At 43.2% G+C, this 20,494-nt stretch overlaps 1 protein-coding gene across 1 annotated transcript in view; it reads right to left on the bottom strand.

Moving 5' to 3' along the window:
* Positions 1-6,904: 6,904 nt before the first annotated feature.
* myo10 (myosin X) overlaps positions 6,905-20,494 on the bottom strand; it is a 253,221-nt gene continuing 239,631 nt past the window's right edge. Inside the window, exons 31-41 of the mRNA XM_065013323.1 lie at positions 20,294-20,436; positions 19,926-20,117; positions 16,411-16,568; positions 16,108-16,231; positions 15,425-15,722; positions 13,403-13,610; positions 13,039-13,175; positions 11,980-12,100; positions 11,275-11,766; positions 10,702-10,893; positions 6,905-10,491 (exon numbers count right to left, since the gene is read on the bottom strand). Coding sequence (XP_064869395.1) covers positions 10,381-10,491; positions 10,702-10,893; positions 11,275-11,766; positions 11,980-12,100; positions 13,039-13,175; positions 13,403-13,610; positions 15,425-15,722; positions 16,108-16,231; positions 16,411-16,568; positions 19,926-20,117; positions 20,294-20,436 — 2,176 coding nt within the window. The 3' untranslated portion in view covers positions 6,905-10,380. The remainder of the gene's footprint in view (positions 10,492-10,701; positions 10,894-11,274; positions 11,767-11,979; positions 12,101-13,038; positions 13,176-13,402; positions 13,611-15,424; positions 15,723-16,107; positions 16,232-16,410; positions 16,569-19,925; positions 20,118-20,293; positions 20,437-20,494) is intronic.

Genomic DNA, 20,494 nt, shown 5'->3' with positions numbered 1-20,494 from the left:
TGTATTTGGCTAAGGTGTATGTAAACTTCCAAATCTCACTTTGAATCTTGACTGGGAGAACCATCTAAAGATAGTACAAGTCGTCCAGCTGGCCAGATGGCTTAAGTTAGTACCAGATGGCCGGCCATATTGGACCAGTAGGCTGGCCGGCCAGATAGGTTCAGTCGGCCAGCTGGCCAGATAGGGTCTGGGAACTCTTGAGAGAATTTGAAAAGTGCCGCAGAACTGCTTCAAATTGATATCTTTAACAGAGTAGCCAATAGATCAGCCTGCCAGATAAGACAAGCTTACTGGCCAGATAGGGTTGTCCGGTCGACCAGATAGTACCAGTCGGCTTGTCAGATAGGTCCAGGCGGCTGACCAGTTAGGACCAGTCAGCCGGTCTGCCAGATAGGGTCAGCCGGAAGGTCATATAAACTCAGCTAAAAAAGAACCGTCTTCTCACTGTCAACTGCGTTTATTTTCAGCAAACTTAACATGTGTAAATATTTGTATGAACACAACAAGATTCAACAACTGAGACATAAACTGAACAAGTTCCACAGACATGTGACTAACAGAAATGGAATAATGTGTCTCTGAACATCCAACAGGTCCCAGACATGCTCAATGGGATTGAGATCCGGGCTCTTCGCTGGCCATGGCAGAACACTGACATTCCTGTTTTGCAGGAAATTACATACAGAACAAGAAGTATGGCTGGTGGCATTGTCATGCTGGAGGGTCATGTCAGGATGAGCCTGCAGGAATGGTACCACATGAGGGAGGAGGATGTCTTCCCTGTAATGCACTGTGTTGAAATTGCCAACAAGCTCAGTCTGATGATGCAATGACAACAAGCTCAGTCCGATGATGCTGTGACACACTGCCCCAGACCATGCGGACCCTCCACCTCCAAATCGATCCCGCTCCAGAGTACAGGCCTCTGTGTTATGCTCATTCCTTCGATGATAAACGCGAATCCGACCATCACCCCTGGTGAGACAAAACGTGACTCGTCAGTGAAGAGCACATTTTGCCAGTCCTGTCTGGTCCAGCGACAGTGGGTTTGCGCCCATAGGCGACGTTGTTGCCGGTGATGTCTGGCAGGGATCTACCTTACAACAGGTCTACAAGCCCTCAGTCCAGCCTATACCAGCCTATTGTGGACCGTCTGAGCACTGATGGAGGGATTGTGCGTTCCTGGTGTAACTCAGGCAGTTGTTGTTGCCATCCTGTATCTGTCCCGCAGGTGTGATGTTCGGATGGACCGATCTTGTGCAGGTGTTGTTACACGTGGTCTGCCACTGCGAGGACGATCAGCTGTCAGTCCTGTTTCCCTGTAGCACTGTCTTAGGCATCTCACAGTATGGCCATTGCAATTTATTGCCCTGGCCACATCTGCAGTCCTCATGCCTCCTTGTAGCATGCCTAAGGCACGTTCACGCAGATGAGCAGGGACCTTGGGCATCTTTCTTTTGGTGTTTTTCAGAGTCAGTAGAAAGGCCTCTTTAGTGTCCTAACTTTAGTGTCCTAACTTTTAACTTTTCATAACTGTGACCGTAATTGCCTACCGTCTGTAAGCTGTTGGTGTCTTATTAACAACCGTTCCACAGGTGCATGTTCGTTAATTGTTTATGGTTCATTGAAGCATGGAAAACAGTGTTTAAACCCTTTACAATGAAGATCTGTAAAGTTATTTGGATTTTTACTAATTATCTTTGAAAAACAGGGTCCTGAAAAAGGGCTGTTTATTTTTTTGCTGAGTTAAGTACCAGTCGGTTAGCCAAATTGAAACAGTCAACCGGCCGGCCATTTAATACCAGTCGGCCGCCCAGTTGGACCAGTCGGCCAGATAAGGTTGACCAGCAGGTCATTTAGTACCAGTCGGTCTGCCAGATAGGACAAGTCGGCCGGCCAGATAGGTACATTCGGCCAGCCAGACAGATGGATCTAGTTAGCCGGCCAGATAGTTCCGGTTGGCTGGCCAGATAGGACCAGTTTTCCGGCCACATAGGTTCAGTCGGCCAGCTGGCCAGATAGGTCAGAGGAGACAATGTTTGGGCAAGGAACTTGATCGGTCCGGGCTGACCAGACCAATCTGGCCGGCTGAAGCTACACTACATTTACAAAAGTATGTGGCCACCCCTTCAAATGAGTGAATTTGGCTATTTCAGCCACACCCGATGCTGACAGGTGTATAAAATCGAGCATATTGGCAGTAGAATGGCCTTACTGAAGTGCTCAGTGACTTTCACTGTGAAACTTTAAGTGTTGTTATTGTGAAGTGGAAACGTCTAGGTAGGCCACACAAGCTTACAGAACGGGACCGCTGAGTGCTGAAGTGCATAGCACGTAAAAAATTATCTGTCCTCGGTTGCAACACTTACTACCGTGTTCTAAACTTCCACTGGAATCAACGTCAGCACAATAACTGTTTGTCAGGAGCTTAATGAAATGAGTGTCCATGGCAGAGCAGTCGCACACAGCCTAAGACCACCATGCGCAATGCCAAGCTTTGTCTGGAGTGGTGTAAAGCTCGACGCCATTGGCCTCTGGAGCAGTGGAAACGCTTCACCATTTGGCAGTCCAATGGACTGTTACGTTCCCCAGTTTCTGTGTTGTGGGTTTGTATGTGTGTGTATTTCAGGATGGCTTCCTGGATTCCAAGCAGCAGATTGGTCGGCCCCATTGCAGATTGGCGCTATGACACCGCCCTCTCGTCAGGGGAAACAGCATCAATTACCGACTCCTTCTGCAGCTTGAAAAGCCAGTGTTCCTTTGTTAGGAGAGAGCTTCTTTGTATGTGCTGTGTTGGTTGTTGGTCCGAAAGTGTTGTTGTAAAGTATTTCCGCTCCTGCAGAGGTATGTGTATGCCGTAGGACTTAGTGTTTTAAAAAAATTGTTCACTGAGTTTGGTGAATTATTCTGTTTCATTTGTTCCCAGGGGGAAGGCACGTTGGGAGTGTTTAGGCAAGAGGCCTGTGAGCATACATAACGGGCATAACAACCCCTGTATTTTGGTTAGCGTGCCAGGTGGTCCTAACAATAGATACGTTGTGGGTAGGTGAGGTAGGAGAGGGGCCTCGTTAACTTCTACTTTCTTTGTTTTGGTTCCGTCCAGCCCCTTTTCCCCACTTTACCGTGTGAAGGAAATACATTTCCTGTAAACGGTAACTTTTCTCAGCCTCTGTCGTCCTTCCCCGCACCTACGAACACATACCTCTTTCACTCCGCAGGGTGTTGCGTTCCCGCCACCAAGAGGCAAACGTACACAGACAAATCTGGGTTTGGCGGATGCCAGGAGAACGGTACCTGCCCCAATTCATAGTAAAGTCAAATGTAAACCATGGTGGAGGAGGAATGATCTTCTGGGGCTGTTTTACATGGTTCGCGCTAGGCCCCTTAGTTCCAGTGAAGGGAAATCTTAATACTACAGCATCCAATGACATGATTCTGTGATTCTAACTTTGTGGCAACAGTTTGGGGAAGGACCTTTCCTGTTTCAGCATAACAATGACCCTGTGCACAAAGCAAGCTCCATACAGAATTGGTTTGTTGAGATCGGTGTGGAAGAACCTGACTGGCCTGCACAGAGCCCTGACCTCCACCCAAATGTGTATGATGGGAACGCCGACTGCCAGCTATGACTAACATCAATGCCCGACCTCACTAATGCTCTTGTGGCTGAATGGAAACAAGTACCCACAGCAATGTTCCAACATCCAGCCTTCCCAGAAGAGTAGCAGGAAGTTGAAATTGGGCATGCTATTTATCCAAAAGTGAAAATTCTGCTCCCTAGCTCCAAGAGCAGGATCCCACCAGCTTTTTATAGGCTTGGTCTGCTATATTTATTTCTCAACTTTCCTAATATTAAGCACATGGCTTTTCTTTACAACAGGAGTATAGCCTACCTGGCTGGCATGAAAATGAGCCACGGGAAAAGAGTCCTCCTTTTGCTATTTAAGTGCATAGATGACGTGTACTTTTTCTCCTGCCCCTGTTTCAAGACTGGTCCATTCTAAATCATAACAAATTTCACATATATACTATTTAGTATATTTATAGACAAGATTAAATCAAGAATAGTCTGATGGGTGACAATATTAGCCTATCACTTGTGAATGATATATTGTTTTATTTTTTTAACTAGGCAACTCAGTTAATAAGAACAAAATCTTATTTTCAATGACGGCCTAGGAACAGTGGGTTAACTGCCTGTTCAGGGGCAGAACAACAGATTTGTACCTTGTCAGCTCAGGGGTTTGAACTTGCAACCTTCTGGTTACTAGTCCAACGCTCTAACCACTAGGCTACCCTGCCACCACTTGTGAATGATGCCAAGCGTAAGGCAAGAAACAAAGCCTTTTTTTTCTCGACCTTTAGAATCATAGTCACGCACCTCATGTAACCCATAGCACTATATGTTTTGATAAGGTTTGTATCATAACTAACTACTATCCAATGAACTTTTCTTAAAATGAATCTGCCTTCCAAGGTGTATAGAGCTTAACTTGAAACTCACACGCTGCTTATGTATGCAAGTTTGGGGAAGATCATTTTCACCATAAAAATGCACCTTTATAATAAAAGCATTACATGCATAATCACATTTGATAATGGTGTTTTCACGATAATGGAACATTCGCGTTTATAGCGTACTGCAGTGTGTGCATTGCTGTGCTTATAATGTGAAGAAATAGCCTAATAGTTCATCACCTTTTAAGGTAAATGTCAGCCTCATTGTGTAGAAAGTATTTTTTTGATGCTAGTCCATATTTATTTGGGATCTATCGCATCCCACAACTGTCCCAGACCATTTTAGAAATATTTATTTCTCGCACAGAATAGAATGGGTCGACTTTTGTACTATGGGGGATTGTAGTTTGACATAGGCTAGTGGTTTTGCTGTTCCTTAGGCCTTACTCATCTTGTTGGCTGACGAAAAGTAAGTGTGGACAGTTCTTCCAACGTCTTCATTATACACATCGGAATTGGATAAGGACACGCACAGTTGCGTCCCCGAAGTGTCTGTCTTCACTTGTAGCCTGTGAGAGGTGAAGGAGAGCCATGTGAGTGAGAGGTGCTTCAGAGCACGCAGCACTCAGGGAGAAGGGAATGGCCATGGGCCACAAAAGGCTTATTTTGGGGTGCTTTATGGCCACACAAAAAGGACATTTAATGGCATTATCAAGTGCTTGTCAAATTGTGATTGAGATACTGATGAAGTTACAGCCTGTAAATCATCCTTAGCGTGGCATCATGAAGCATTACAATGTATTACAAATCAAAACATATAGCCCTACGTTTGTAGAACAACTAAAGTTACATTAATAACACTAAATTAAGCATATAGGAGGACTTATTTATTTGTTAACCGCTCAACACAGAATAGCCGCATGTGCACACTCAAATCGTTTGGAGAAAATATCCTTTCTATTTTATTCAGCTTTGTTCAATTGTATTCTTCATACTATAAAACAATATAAAATCATGCCACAGAATTCTAACCAAATCTTGTCTGCTAAATGAACTAGTGTACCTCACAGCCATATGGCATAGCCAGATCAGGACCAAACATAACTCAGAGTATGCTATTCTGTTCTTTTGAAATACATTTTCTTCATATCATGTATGTTGTAGGATATATTACATGGATTTATTAGACTTTTAAAAATGTATATGTGGCTTGTAGGTTATGTGTGGCCGGCCAGACCTACCTGTCTGGCCTGCGGGACCTAGCCGACTGGTCCAATGTGGCTGAACAACTGGTACTATATGGCAGACTAACTGTTACTATCTTGCCGGCAGGCCCACTGGTCTTATCTGGCAACATCTAGTGGAAAGCCTTTCCAGAAGAGTGGAGGCAATTATATCAACAAACTCCATATTAATGCCCCCGATATGGAATGAGATGTTCGGCGAGCAGGTGTCCACATACTTTTGGTCATGTAGTGTATATTGATCATTTGAGGCACATGCTTCCATGCAAATGATTTCCCTCCCAATATTTGTCTGAGTTCAAGAACCATCCAGTCCATTAGTGGAATATAAGCGGCAATTAAGCATATAGGACTCCTTATTTCTTTGTTAACCGCTCTTCACAAATAGCCGCAGGTGCGCACTCTTTTTAGGCACATATTTTGACATGCTTTTGATGACTTTGATTGTGATTGTTTAAAAAAAATACTCGAATAGGTTTGGTTAAAAATGTGTTGATGTGTAGAGTTCTTTTCATTGGGTGGTAAGCTATGAGTAGTTTACATATCAAGACAAGAGGCTGTAGTAGAAGTTGCATCTGATTGACGATTCATGGTTATTTTTCATCCAGGAAAATTCCACTCCTGGAATTAAATGTATTTTTCTTAAAGTTGGTTCTCTCTCTTACTTAATTCCCAGGTCAAAGGTGGTAAGTGTTTTTCTACAAACCTTTTGTTGAATGGTCATTGATAAATACTGTTTCTAGTATGTTAGAGATGGGATTCTGCTCAAGGTTGAGAATGTGTTTAGGAATAAGCACTGCATTCTGCTCATTAAGTACAGAATCAGCAAACAAATGCACTTTGGGTGGTTTACATATGTAGTCACTGGTCTTTATTAACTACCAGATTTTTTTAGTCTTACAATATTGGTTGGATTTACATACAATTTTCCTCGATGCTCGAAGCACTTCATTAACGTTGTACGGGGGAAACACTACATCCACGAGCAGTATGTAGTAACCACCTGGGTGATGACATGGTAGCCATTTTGCACCAGACAGCTTACACATCAGCTATTACAGTGCAGAGATGAGGAGAGTGAATCATGAAAATGAATATATGTTGTGTCATTTCTTTGTCTGATTACAAGTGTCAGATTGTCTCCTCTAATCCTGAATACTGTTAAAATACACATAAAATAACTCAAAACACAGACACCTGAGTAAATAGGTATTCATTTATTGCTAGAATCATCCTTTAATACATAACACAGCTAATACAAATGAGAAAGAAAAGATACACCGACCAAGACCAGTATTGTATACCGTTGTTATACTTTCACTGTAAGCTTTGAAATTGACTTTGGGAGAAAAATAACATGGTTACATCTCATATATTTCTTTGTGGTTCAGTTAGAGATAATTGTATAGACGTTTGAAACCAAATCCATTGAAAAAGAACACGTGTACATAATATACAACAAGGCACTGAGGAACAATCCTGCACATCTTTGGGTGGAGCTACCGCCCGCGGAGTTCCAGTGAAATGCTGTGGGGTGTCGCTTATGTTAAAGCAACCTTGCAGGAACTTTAGGAGAGCTTTGCTGGTAGAGGGAAATAATGAAGCACCTTCCAAGCTGGAGATCTTTTGAGTAAGGTACTGCTGGGTGTTTTTCGTCCAGATGTTTAAAGTAAACGTGATTATTTTGGACCAAGCTGCCCTATCTATATTATATTACACTAAGCTTTCTAAGCTGAAGGGAGGGTCTACTCCTAGCATTTTTTGGCCAATTTTCTGAATCTTTGTCTTGTTTCCAGATTTTTGTGTTTGGAATGGCACTGTTGCTATTGCATCATGTCAGTGCCATTATGAAGTAATTTCACTCCCAAGGCAAAGCCTATAAAAGCATGGGTCCAGCTACTCAGTGGGTATAGCAATAATCATGCCCAGACGCAGACGATCTACTTCTCGCCCAGTCCGCAGGAGGCGTAAAGAACTCTTGGGTCCCTAGTTAGAAAGTTAGGTCCCTTCCCTTACTAGCCCATCAGGTAAGTGTCCTTTGGGCTGCAAAGCTCACTAGTCCAAAGTCTTCTAAATAAAAACGAGGACTTTAAACTAACTACGACCTACAGTATGTTCAATCAGATTAAGTGTTAACCGGTAATGGCAGACATCCACATAGTGGATGTTTTGGAGGTGTTGGAGGTGGAACTGCATTGGAGCCATAAATCGGTAAGCAGCTGCTCTTGCGATCATTGTCACGAAGCCACACCCGCCCCACTCATGTTAGAAGTTCCGAACGAGAAGGTGTAGGTTATATAGAAATGATTACCCTCGAATTGAAAAATCATTAAACGAATGAAGATTTTGACCATCCTATTTGAGGTGTAGATTACATCTCACATTCCAGTGTTTGAACTTGTAAACACAGATGCATATGGGATTTCTGTTCATGCGACTCTGCAGCATATGGCGATGTACGCTTTAGGAGTAACGGGATCCAATTCTTTTTTTTGACAGCTCTAATGCGGTGCCACCTCCGACACAGCAAAAACAACGGATGTCGGCTAAAGCGGATCTGATTCAAAGGAGCTCTCAGGCTAGGATTCAATCAAATCAAGTGTGAACAGGCGACAGCTGACACCTACATAGCTGGTGTTTTGGCAGTGTCTGAGGTGTAACTACATTAAGAGCTGTCAAGCAACAATAAGGATTTGTATCAGCCTAATCGAGGCGTAGAGGCTGCATAGGATTATTACTAATGCGACTCGGTCCATCCAATGGCAATTTCCACAATAGCCTACCGCACAGAGCTGCTTGTGGATTTGATGTGGTTCTAGCTCTGACATAGCCAAAACAACCGATATGCAAATGTCGGCTAAAGCGGATCTGATCAAATTGAGCCCTTTCTCTTTTTAATATTTTAAATTTTTGGGGGGTTTGGATTGGCACCGCTATGGGAGATTATGCTGTCATAAAGCATTTGATGTAAGTTAAGATAATAATTGACTGGACATTCCTAATTACCATGGCAATTAGGCCTCACAACAGTAATATTACATTTGCAACATGCAGAACAGTATAAACTGCACTGCTACGCTTAGTCTATGGCAGGCAGTGGATCAAATCTTCAGCAGTATCTCATGACCCGCTGCCCTGTTGTCCCCCAACACGTAAAAGTGAGGTATATAATGAGTTAAAAAAGCACGAGTCAAATAAGCACTAGGCCTAAAATCCTTTCAAATAAAGCGAGGCATATAATGAGTCAAAGCACTAGGCCTGAAACAGTCCTTTGTAGACACACTGGAGAGGTGGAAATTCCACTTCCACACTTTGAAGTGGCTGCATCCATGCAAACTACAAATTTTAGCACGTCACTTCACTCAAAACTTTATATTTTTGGGGCAGCTAAAACTCTGATTTGGTCCAACAATACAATATTGATTCCTGCATGATTCCTTGCCCCGTTTCTCCCTGTCTGCTCCAAGTAGTCTAGATGGAGAGAAGAATAAAATAATTGTGGAGCGTTTAAAAATCTAATTGCAAGAAGAAACCGTAGGCTACTATTGGGGTTTTGGTTTAGAGTTTCCCCTCCCTCAGTGATTATCCCCAAGTGTGATAGCCTATTTGCAAGAAGAAACCGTAGGCTACTATTGGGGTTTTGGTTTCGAGTTTCCCCTCCCTCAGTGATTATCCCCAAGTGTGATAGCCTATTTGTACACAAGTACATTTCTCTCTATTAAACAAAAATACATCTGCAATTCTGAAGCCCTATTTTGACAGTAATATTCTAGCAACAATAGCCGAATTGTCAATCCAAAATTCATGCCAATCACTCACTGGTATGCCTATTTCACATCAAAATCAATTTATCATGCATTCCTGCTTGGACATGTTAGATGACACAACTTGAGTTGAGAAAATTGGTATACCCAGAAAGCTGAACAAATGTTTTATTTGTAACAAGGGGGAAATTTTCATTAAATCAAATAATTAATTTCCAATGATTTACCGTCTGTAAGGATGGGATGCCACTAAGCAGTCTGCTATTTTAAGGGTTTATTTCAAGCACTTTTAACCCTTTAATCACTGGCAATGTTCCCCTTTCAACAATCAATATATATATTAAAAATGCCACTTGAAAATAATTTGAGTATTGAGTTGCATATTTCCATTTCTTGATAATAAAAGAGATGGTTCCTTAACAATCGGCTCGAAATTTCCAAAGCTTAGAAGTGGGCGTCCAATTGAGGTTTCGTCCATTAGAAGAACCAAACATGGCACTCGTGAGTTGGTAGAAGTTTCTCCTAACCGCTGGTCCAGGGTCAGATTTGTTTATTTGGGGGGTTTGGGGTTGGGTAATCTGATCCTAGATCTGTGGTTAGGGACGACTTCTAGCTTGAACCCTTATAGATTCTGACTGGCCATGCCCCAACTCCGCACACTTATAGGAACCACCCCAGTAACACTAGTCTCACCCTGTAACAAAAGCCCTTGTAATGGTAGCACGTTAGCATAAGAAAGACAAAGCTAGCTGGTTAGCAATAAGAACCATGAGAAAGTCAGTCTGGCCCAGAGTGTTCAAAATCACGTTTCTCCAAAACACTGAGGGAAAGGTGTCCTGACAAGGCTGTCGCAGGACTCAACCTCCCCCAGCCCTCTGCTAAGTGATGAAAGGTGAAAGGTCTTGGACGACACCTCACCAGGTGCTACACTGGCTACCGTAGCTGCTGATGGATGCAGAGTTGCTGTAGCGCTTTTTAACGATCATGCTAATGTATGCTTTCATCAGCTTGGCAATGTCCATAACCTGGGGAAAGTGTGAAGGAGGCGCAGTTAGGACCTTACAGTTGACACAGTCGCTGTATAACAGAAAATGGTTTGCAACACTTTCTATGGACGTATAATTATAATACCGTGTACCATTATTGCATTGCATTAAAAAACATTCCATTACCACCATGGCTCCTTATAACAGCCTATATAATGCACAAATGGGATCATGGGTGGCTTAACATACCAGACTGGTCTCGAAGAGCAGTTCGCGGCCCTCCACGGCTATTTTGTAGGCATTTGGCAGTGGGGCCCCAAACGAAAGGATGAGCTCATAGGGGAAGACCTCCAGGGGCCAGGGTTCGCCACGCTTATACACCGAGATGGCCTCCCTGCTCACCCCCAGCCACAGCTCCACTGGAAAGGCCCCGTCACAGGACTAGGAAAGTGTATGAGTAGGAGAAATGGGTAAATTATGGTGATAGATTCACTTATAGAGTTTTCCATTTCGGTCCGGATCTGGGCGTTATTTTTTTGTTTCAGTCCAACACTATGCATCCTCATCAAGCCCTTGAATCAGGATTGTGTTCACAAGGCACTACACGTAAGAAAACAGACTGAATCAACAGGGAAACACAAATCAATTAGTTTTTTAAACATTTTCTATTGTGTGCCCTAATGAACACAACCTAGGTGTGATAGTGGTAGAGTAGAACAAAAATGCGAAATGACCGAGGATCCCAGACGAAACGGTGTAAGAAACCCTGTGCTAAATGTCTAAAATTGAAATGTAAACCACTGTTTGGTAAGGCCCACTCACCTCCACTTCGAAGAGCGTGGATCCGTAGCCGGGCCACTCTTTGACCAGGGCCATGTACTTCACCATGGCCAGCTCCTGGTTCATCCCCTGCAGCTTCTTCCACTTGTCCACCAGGCTGGCTCGTGCTGCCGCTATCTCCTCCCTCATCCAGGCCTCGAGCGTGTTCTCCTCCTCCAACTTCTGGCGGCTCATTGAGCCGCTCCTGAAACTACGCCTTAGCGTTCCCTCCAAGAAGCTGGAGCGCTTCTTCTCCAAGGTTCCATCGGAACGGTCCACCACTGACCCCATGCCCAAACCAGTGGCCGGGGAGAAAGTCTTGGCGGAATTTTGGATGCGGGCACGCAACCGAGTCATAGGGAACACCTGAGACATTTCGGGCACGGTAGCTTGGGGGTTGTAGTCTCCGAGGAGGTATTGTAGTCTTAGGGCAGCCAGGAACTGGAGGGTCTCCTCCGGGGCTGGGTAATGGCCTCTGATCACCGCCTCATGGGCCTGGAGGAGGACAAGAGAAAGAGAGAGGAGGAAAGAGGAAAAAGAGTGGGGGGTAGTGAAAGAGATTGTCTTTGACAAGCTGTTATCATCGGATTAACGTTTAGACTGGCAGATACACAGCCAACAACAATTACGGATCTTGATAATTTAAAGTCTGTAGACCGACCGACAGACAGAAACAGTGTGGATGGATATTTTTTTGCTGGTTCATACCTGCTCAAACATGAAGGCAAACTCAACACAGTCCCTGGGTACATTATCTGTGTCTAAGAAGCAGTAAAGCTTAAAATAGAACTTCCAGCCTGTCTTGGTCTCATCTTGACTTGCAGAGAGCCTGGAAAAGATGAGTGAATGTTACTAGTACTGTTCACACACACACACACACACACACACACACACACACACACACACACACACACACACACACACACCAGGGCAGTCAGGGTAGGCTAATAAAATAGGTGTTAAAAGAAAGAAAAAATGTTTTGGGGGGCTTTTATGCCCAAAATACCAACATTTGCTGAAACTACATCAAAATCTCTCATTGTACCTTCCCATCTAGTCAAATCGTTGACATGCACAGCCATTACTTACTCCACTCAATGCATAGGCCTTGCTGTTTATACCAGCTTCCTTTGTTGCATTGAGCAGAGTTCATATTTTGTGCATTCGTATTGCCTTTAAAGCTTAAACATTATTTGGGCGTGCATCCCTTCAACTGAGTAAAAAAGCTAGCTAGTGAGCAAAAATAACCTGACAAAATAGGACTAAGGTAGGACTAAATGCATTTTCTTTAGCAATGAGCAAGTTAGGCTACTGTTGAATGAACATGAGAATAACGGTTTATTGGTGTATTCAAACTTGCAAAATGTAATCGGTGTGTGTGTGAAATGACCTGTGCCCACAAACCGTCTCCTGGCTTGTCCACAAACGGAAAGAATTATAGCTGGCTAGACAAAGATGCTGTCCACTTTGCACCATAGAGTTAACCTGCCCCAGCGCTATCCATTCACCAGTGCTGAATCCTCAGCTACCGTTATAAAAGATTTTCCTTTGAAACTTCATTTTCTCATTTTCGCCATTGTTTGGTCGAGTTTGCTTTATTTACCGTGATAAAGTATGTAGTATTTTTGATGTCTGCCTTTTATTTCAATGTAGATTTATTGTTGGAGCTATCTGTTGAGTAAATCTGGCTTTGATAATACCCTGTACCTACTCAGCCACCGCACGTCACTGACACACACACACACACACTTTATCACACAAACGTACTTTTCAAACTTGGCAAGGACGTCAGCCACCACTGTGCGGCTCTCAATGGCTTTGTCAGTGGTGTCATTGTGCTCAAACAGGGCGAACATGTTCCTGCTGTCCTCCATGGCCAAGCCCCGTATTAGCTTCTCCACCACCTGGGACACATACACACAGTTATCAACTGTGAAGTAAGCGATCAAACAAATGAGTCAAAGTAACAAAAACTTTTAGCATTTTACGGTGGTCATCTTCAGCTAACTTACCTCCGGTAACTGTAGACAGATGTGTTTTATTTTGGTTAAGGTTATTGCAGTCCGTTACCCATTACCATTGGATCACCACAACCCTAAACTCCCAACTTGTTTCCCTCCCCGGCTCTCACCTCTCCGGCGGTGGTGTGAGAGTTGATGGTGATTTTGCAGGAGCCTCCGCCATGGCAGTGAACTGTGGTGGTCATATCCTGGCGCGCCACCACGGCCCGGATCTCCTCCTGGGAGGGTACGTACTCCCGGCCACGCGTCTTCCTCAGGGAATCCAGGCCGAATGAGGCGTAGCGTTCTATCTCCATGCCCGGGAAGAGCTCCCGAGCCCTGGAGGAGAAACAGAGGGGGAGCCCTGTTATGCTGGTGCTTTTGTTGAGTTTTAAGGCTCTGCGATACTAATGAAGCATTACTTTCATGACCTGGAAATAGCCATTTCAGGATGTGCTATACCAGATGTGAATTCTACCTGACCTGCTAGCTCCCACCATATTTCACATCTATGAATGTGACGTGGTCATTTGGTAACACTTTATATGAAGACGGTATACATAATGCCCTCATAACACCTTTATGAAACTATTCATGACCCCTTTGTGAATGCTGCGTTATCATTCATAACATCCTTCATAACACATTTATTCAACATCATTCATAAGGAACCTTGAAAATATAGGTTTTTCTTTTCAGTAATTCCAGTAGAAATCTAGTGGGAGTGAGCCTGATGGTTGTTGGTGTTACTGGGTTAGTCCTGCACACCACAAGACTGTCTTAGCCTCTGCTGAGCTAAAGCCAAGGCATTAACTTCAGGTCTCAACATGTTACAATGACATCAATTGCTCTGGTGCCATCTAGACCTGGGATCAAATAGTACTTTTTGGACTATTCCAATGGTTCCATTGTGCCAGGCAAGCTCAACAAACAAGCACAGCTAGTTAGAGCAGCCTTTCTCAAACCTCTCCTCAGGAACCCCCAGCCGTATTTGAACTATTCTAGAGCAAGCAAACCTGATTCAATTGGTCAACTAATCATCAAGCCCTTACCTAATTGAATCAGGTGTGCTAGTTTGAGGTTACAACAAAACTGTGAAATGTCTGGGGGCCCCCGAGGAGAGGTTTTGAGAAGCACTATAGTATTTGAAATACACAATTTACACCGAGGTCTGATTCCAACCCCTAGGCAGAGATGCCAAACTCTGAGTGTCTTGCAAGTTCTCTCTCCTACCTTGTACTTGATTGATCAATTAAGGTCACTGATTAGTTAGGAACTCTACTTACCTGATTGTTTAGGTCTTAATTGGAAAATGATTTAAACCAGCAGATACATGGCCCTCGAGGAATTTATTTAGTTAAATAAAGGTTCAATAAAATAAATTAAAAACTGAATATATAACATCGCCCTCTGGAAATTGAGTTTGACACCTCAGCCTTACTGCCATTGTGGCCCTGAGCAACCCCTAAACTGCTACCTGGGTAATACTCCGAGGCTTAGCCGGTGCTCCCAGACTGGTGCGTAAATAGTGTGTCAGGAGGTTGGGTACTGTGACAGTAAAAACATGAATTTCCATTGTACTGATGACTAAAGAGCTATTCGAAGGGACTTTAATTTAAAAATGTTTTATGAATGATGATAAATAAATGTGTTATGATGATTGTTATGAATAATATTTTAACACTCATAAAGGTGTTATGATAATATTGCAACACTCATAAAGGTGTTATGATAATATTGCAACACTCATAAAGGTGTTATGATAATATTGCAACACTCATAAATGTGTTATGATAATATTGCAACACTCATAAATGTGTTATGATAATATTGCAACACTCATAAAGGTGTTATGAATACTATTGCAACACTCATAAAGGTGTTATGATAATATTGCAACACTCATAAAGGTGTTATGAATAACATTGCAACACTCATAAAGGTGTCATGACTTGTTCCAATAAGGTGTTACCCCCATCATATAAAGTGATCCTGCTCATTTAGCAGATGGTTTTATGCAAAGTGTTTTACTATCAGCTATCAAAAATAACCAGCATGTGTGGCCCACAACACTCTGATCCTTCTAATGTGTCGTTCAACAGAAATCAAGACTGACCAAATGTCATATTTGCTACAACACTGGGCCCTCTCACCTCTTGAAGTGGAACTTGAGGTACTTGAGGATTCCGCGCGATGGCATGAACGTGCAGCACATGCATGCCAGGATCCTCCAGCTGCACAGGTTCCCAGGGCTGCAGGGCTGTGGGGGGCGAGTGGTCTGTTTGACCAGCTGGCAGTAGAGCTCATCCCTCAGGGGCCTCAGCTCCTGGCCCGTCTGCAGCACACCCTGGATGATGGTCACGGGGTCGGTAACACCCTCCAGGTGCTGCAGCGAGTTGAACATCTTGAGCGCCTCGTCCTGGAGCGTCGTGTAGCCCTTGTTCCTCAGGGCTGCAGAGGGGAAAGGGGGTAGGTAAGGGACAATTATAGATAACTCAATATTTTCAGAACAGGACATGTCTAATGCACTTATAGTGTGTGTGTGTGTGTGTGTGTGTGTGTGTGTGTGTGTGTGTGTGATAGAGTGTGTGTGTTTGCGTGTGGCCCTAGTTTTTCAATGCTGTTTTGGGGAGAAGGAAGAGGTTACTGTCAGTTGGTGAAAAGTGAGAGCGAGAGCGAGAGAAATAAAAATTGTGTGTATGTGTGTCTGAGAGAGAAAGAGAGAGAGATGCATGTGTGTGCATGTAGAGGGAAAGAAAGAGGTTGCTATCAGTTGGTGATGTTGGCGAGGGAGGGAGCGGGTGCATAATGAAAGGAGCATAGTGTGCGATCTTACAGCTGATGTGGATGTCTCCGTAGGGCAGGGGCAGCAGTGGCGAGTGGAGCGGGTGGTGGCTGTAGCGCAGGATGGGGTTCCTCTTATAGATTTGCTCCACCACCTCGGAGTTCAGACAGTTCTCCTATGGATACAGAATGACATGACAATCTCATCGGAGAGGAGTAAAGGACGCTTCAATCTAATTATTTCTCTAAATAAATCTATCACTATTATATAAATACACATAATCGTGGCTGTCAGGGATGTTTCCAGAGTGACTTAGTTTTTTCATTCATTTTTATTGAAAAATGATTGAAAAACCTTGATGTCCTGGATGAGCTTCTGGGTGGGGGTGTTGATGGGGGCCTTGGTGTCGATGACGTTCTGCATGGCGCTGGCCCAGCGCGTGGACTCGTTCAGGAGCTTGGTGTAGAGACGGTACGAGTGCTTCCGGCCGTAAACTGTGACGTTCCAGTAACCTGGGAAACGAAAAGAGTTGAGGATTTAAAATTACAATTACATTTACTGAAAATGTATGAATTCAGTGTCAGTTGTTTTGGATATCATCTAGATCCAGGCCTATATGATCAGGACTATATTCTAAGTAAGATCAACATTAATCATTTTTAACATTAAACCTGTCTTCGATGTTAAACTTGTCTTTGAATTTGATTAAAATATAAAAATTATGCTTTTTATTAAAACAGAAAAATGAAGTAAGGATATCTTGAAAAATGAATATAAGACTTCTTATATCAGTCTTAAGTATAATCTCCTTCTGATTGTACGTAGACTATACATTTACATAAATCTGTTTTCGTTATAAAAACAATTATTCATATAGTTTTTCCCCAAATTCAATTTTCTCAGTTTTGTTTTTCTAGATTTCTATTTTACAATTTTCTTTCTCAGGTTTTTCAGGTTTTCGCTCTCAATCGCACAGCAAAATTGGAAGTCCACAACAATGCTAAAACCACATCAGGAGACCACTTTTTAGGTCTGAAACTAGGTCTGAAGATTTTTGGGTGTAGTTACACTTTAGTTCAAGTGTGCACCTAACAAGATGACAGAGGCGTCATGCCCATAGGGGCACAGGGGCATGTGCCCCGTCAGAATTGTCCTGTTAAAAAGAATATGATTATTTAAAAAAATCTATAATTTTTTTTTTGGTTTCTCTGCAATACTACTAGCCACCTAGCAATTTTATGAAGTTGGCTTTAGCTACTCCAGATAGGTCCCCAAACTCCCAACCTCATAACTAGCTACCAAGAAGCAATTTCAGACTATCAATCAATTTAGAGTAGCTAACTTGTCTAACTGCAGTGCCTTCAGAAAGTATTCACTCCCTTGACTTTTGGCACATTTTGTTATCTTACGATCTACACAAAATACTTTTTAACATTTGTCAAAAAAAAAGATGAAAAATAAAACCCTAATATACACTACAAAACCAAAAGTATGTGGACTCCTGCTCATCGAAAATCTCATTCCAAAATCACGGGCATTAATATGGAGTTGGTCCCCCCTCTGCTGCTATACCAGCCTCCACTCTTCTGGGTAGGCTTTCCACTAGATGCTGGAACATTGCTATGGGGATTTGCTTCCATTCAGCCACAAGAGCATTAGTGAGGTCGGGCACTGATGTTGGACGATTAGGCCTGGCTCGCAATCAGCGTTTCAATTCATCCCAAAGGTGTTCGATGGGGTTGAGGTCAGGGCTCTGAGCAGGACCTCGCATTGTGCACGGGGGCATTGTCATGCTGAAACAGGAAAAGGACTTCCCCCAAACTGTTGCTACAACGTTGGAAGCACAGAATCGTCTAGAATGTAATTGTATGCTGTAGTGTTAATATTTCACTTCACTGGAACTAAGGGGCCTAGCCCGAACCATGAAAAACAGCCAGAGGCCATTGTTCATCCTCCACCAAACTTTACAGTTGGCACTATACATTGGGGCAAGTAGCGTTCTTCTGGCACCCGCCAAAGCCAGATTCATCCGTCAAACTGCCAGATGGTGAAGCGTGATTCATCACTTAAGAGAACGCGTTTCCACTGCTCCAGAGTCCAATGGCAGCGAACTTTCATGAAAATGAAATATTTTCCCGGATCCCGGTAACAGGATGAATGAATTAAAAAAGTGTGGCTTCAAACAGCCAAAATCTGAAAAAGGGAAACATCTGAAACCTGTGAATTTCTGACTCAGTTTGACAGCCTAATTTATCTGTTTAAATAGTAGGCCTACTATTATCCTACTTGCACAGTACAGCTTGGGTTGGCCTGACTGTGAAAGACCCAATATGGGATTTATCATTTTAGGTCATTCACGGTGTGTCACTGTTTCTCTTAGAATTTTTCACACAGGGAACCTTTCCTCCACCGTGTGGGACATTCTGGAGTATACCCACTTCTCCAGGCACCACTACACTGCTTTTAGATGCACGCCAAACATGCTGCGACTTGTTTTCTCACAAACTGTCCGCTCTCTGTCTTCACAGCAACTCACTGACTGGAGACGAGCAGGTTAAAGAGAACATCTCTGATTGGATGGAAAGTTAGGGGTGATTCGACTAATTGGCTGTCGGTTATTCTAACTAAAGGGACAAACTAGGGGTGCATAGGGAAATTAAATAGAAAGGCCTTTTCTACAGTGATCTTGTTAGTATGAGATAAAAGCAGCATTTCCATGACTACATATTACGACACATCATTGTGTTTTCACTCTTTCACTCTCATTTTGGATAATTCTCCACTCACTTCCAGACTCTCCAAGCATTTGTAATACAAGATCAAATAAAACAAACAAAATAAACAAACACAACCCGGAAGAAAAAGTCCCTGCAGGGACGGGACATCCTCCCTCAGCACATCTGCATCCTAATCAGTGTGGCTACCTCATGGACTGAGTGAAGTGTTTGGAGAAGTGTTCTGGTTATATTCCTTCCTTACATACCTGAAGTTTATTTCCTGTTTCCTGTTTTGATGCGCTATTGATTAAGTTTGTCCTCTTTCCTTTTACATTATGTATCTGATGTGGTTTAGATCCCTCAAACCGAACTCTGGACCTCGAAGCCAGTTCCACGGCATTTCTCATTGTTCCCCTATAATCAGGGACTGATCTAGACATGGGACACCAGGTGTGTGCAATTCATTATCAGATAGAACAGGAAACCAGCGTTTTACCTACCATTGCCTAGTTTGTTAGCCATTAGCCTAGCCTTATCCTCTTATACAGGCCTTTGTTGTTGAGTATCTACTCATCCTTATATTGTTGTACTGAATTAGATATGTATTCTTTATATGGTTTATTCCCCAGAAAACATCCATCCAACTTTCGTCCTTAGATCCGTACCCTCTTCCTTTACAAACATTGAAGCTTAAAATATCAAGACCAAGAAGACAAACCTGTGTAAAACAAATTGGTCAAAGGTTACCCTCCTCTCACCTTGTGTTCCTACAGACTCACCCTTTGTGTTACCTCCCAGCCATCCCTTACCCGTTTTATTAAGCTACCTTTCCCTCATTCTTACACAAATCCTACTGTCCTGGCTCGGATATTCTCTTTTCACATAGTCCTTTCTAGCAAGGTTCGCACAACTATGATGAAATGCATAACTAAGCCAGCACAGTAGAGTTCGGCTTGACTCGGCTCAGCTCAGTAGTGTGAAAAGGCTATCACCTGGATGTGTAACCAAGCCAACAAAGTACAACACAGCTCGGCTCAGCTTGTAGTGTGAAAATGTTATCAGGTGCATGCAAAACCAGGCTAGCGCGGTAAAATACAGCTAGGCTCAGCTCAGTAGTGTGAAAAAGTTATATGTAGCTAATCCAGTTCTAACCTGTCTCCTTGAAGACCTTCTCGTCAGGCTGCACCACTGAGCACAGGCTATTGAGCACCAGGGTGCCCAGCTTGAGGGTGTTGCGCTCCGAGCTTTTATAGTAGTCCAGAGAGTTGTGGGTAAGCAGGAACCAGCGCTTCTTCAGCTTCAGAGAGGCTCTGCTGCTGTTCTTCATCTCCTTGTGGAGCCAGCCTAACGAGGCAGATATTTGAACCATTTTACAACTCAATCAAAATCAAATATCAACCGAAATGTATCCCTAAAGGTGTAGCATAATATAATATAACGATCTGGTCAGATATGCTGTAACATAATATAATAATATAATGTCGGACTTCTGGCGCTAATGTAACGTAACAATGTCTGACCTCTGATGATGAACTCCTGTCCCTCCACACGCGTGTCTCCTTTGGAACGTTGCAGCAATGTTATCCAGTGGTGCATCTCTTCAGGAGTGTCGGCATTGCAGTGTAACACCCTGTTAGCTGTGATCATCACAAAGGAGTTGGTCCTGGGAAGGGAGAGGAGTGAAGTTGTAGATTTAGTTCAACTATGTTTATTTGAATGTA

Source organism: Oncorhynchus nerka, linkage group LG9b (assembly GCF_034236695.1).
Source record: "Oncorhynchus nerka isolate Pitt River linkage group LG9b, Oner_Uvic_2.0, whole genome shotgun sequence".
Lineage (NCBI taxonomy): Eukaryota > Metazoa > Chordata > Actinopteri > Salmoniformes > Salmonidae > Oncorhynchus > Oncorhynchus nerka.
This window is presented reverse-complemented; position numbering and strand designations above follow the sequence as displayed.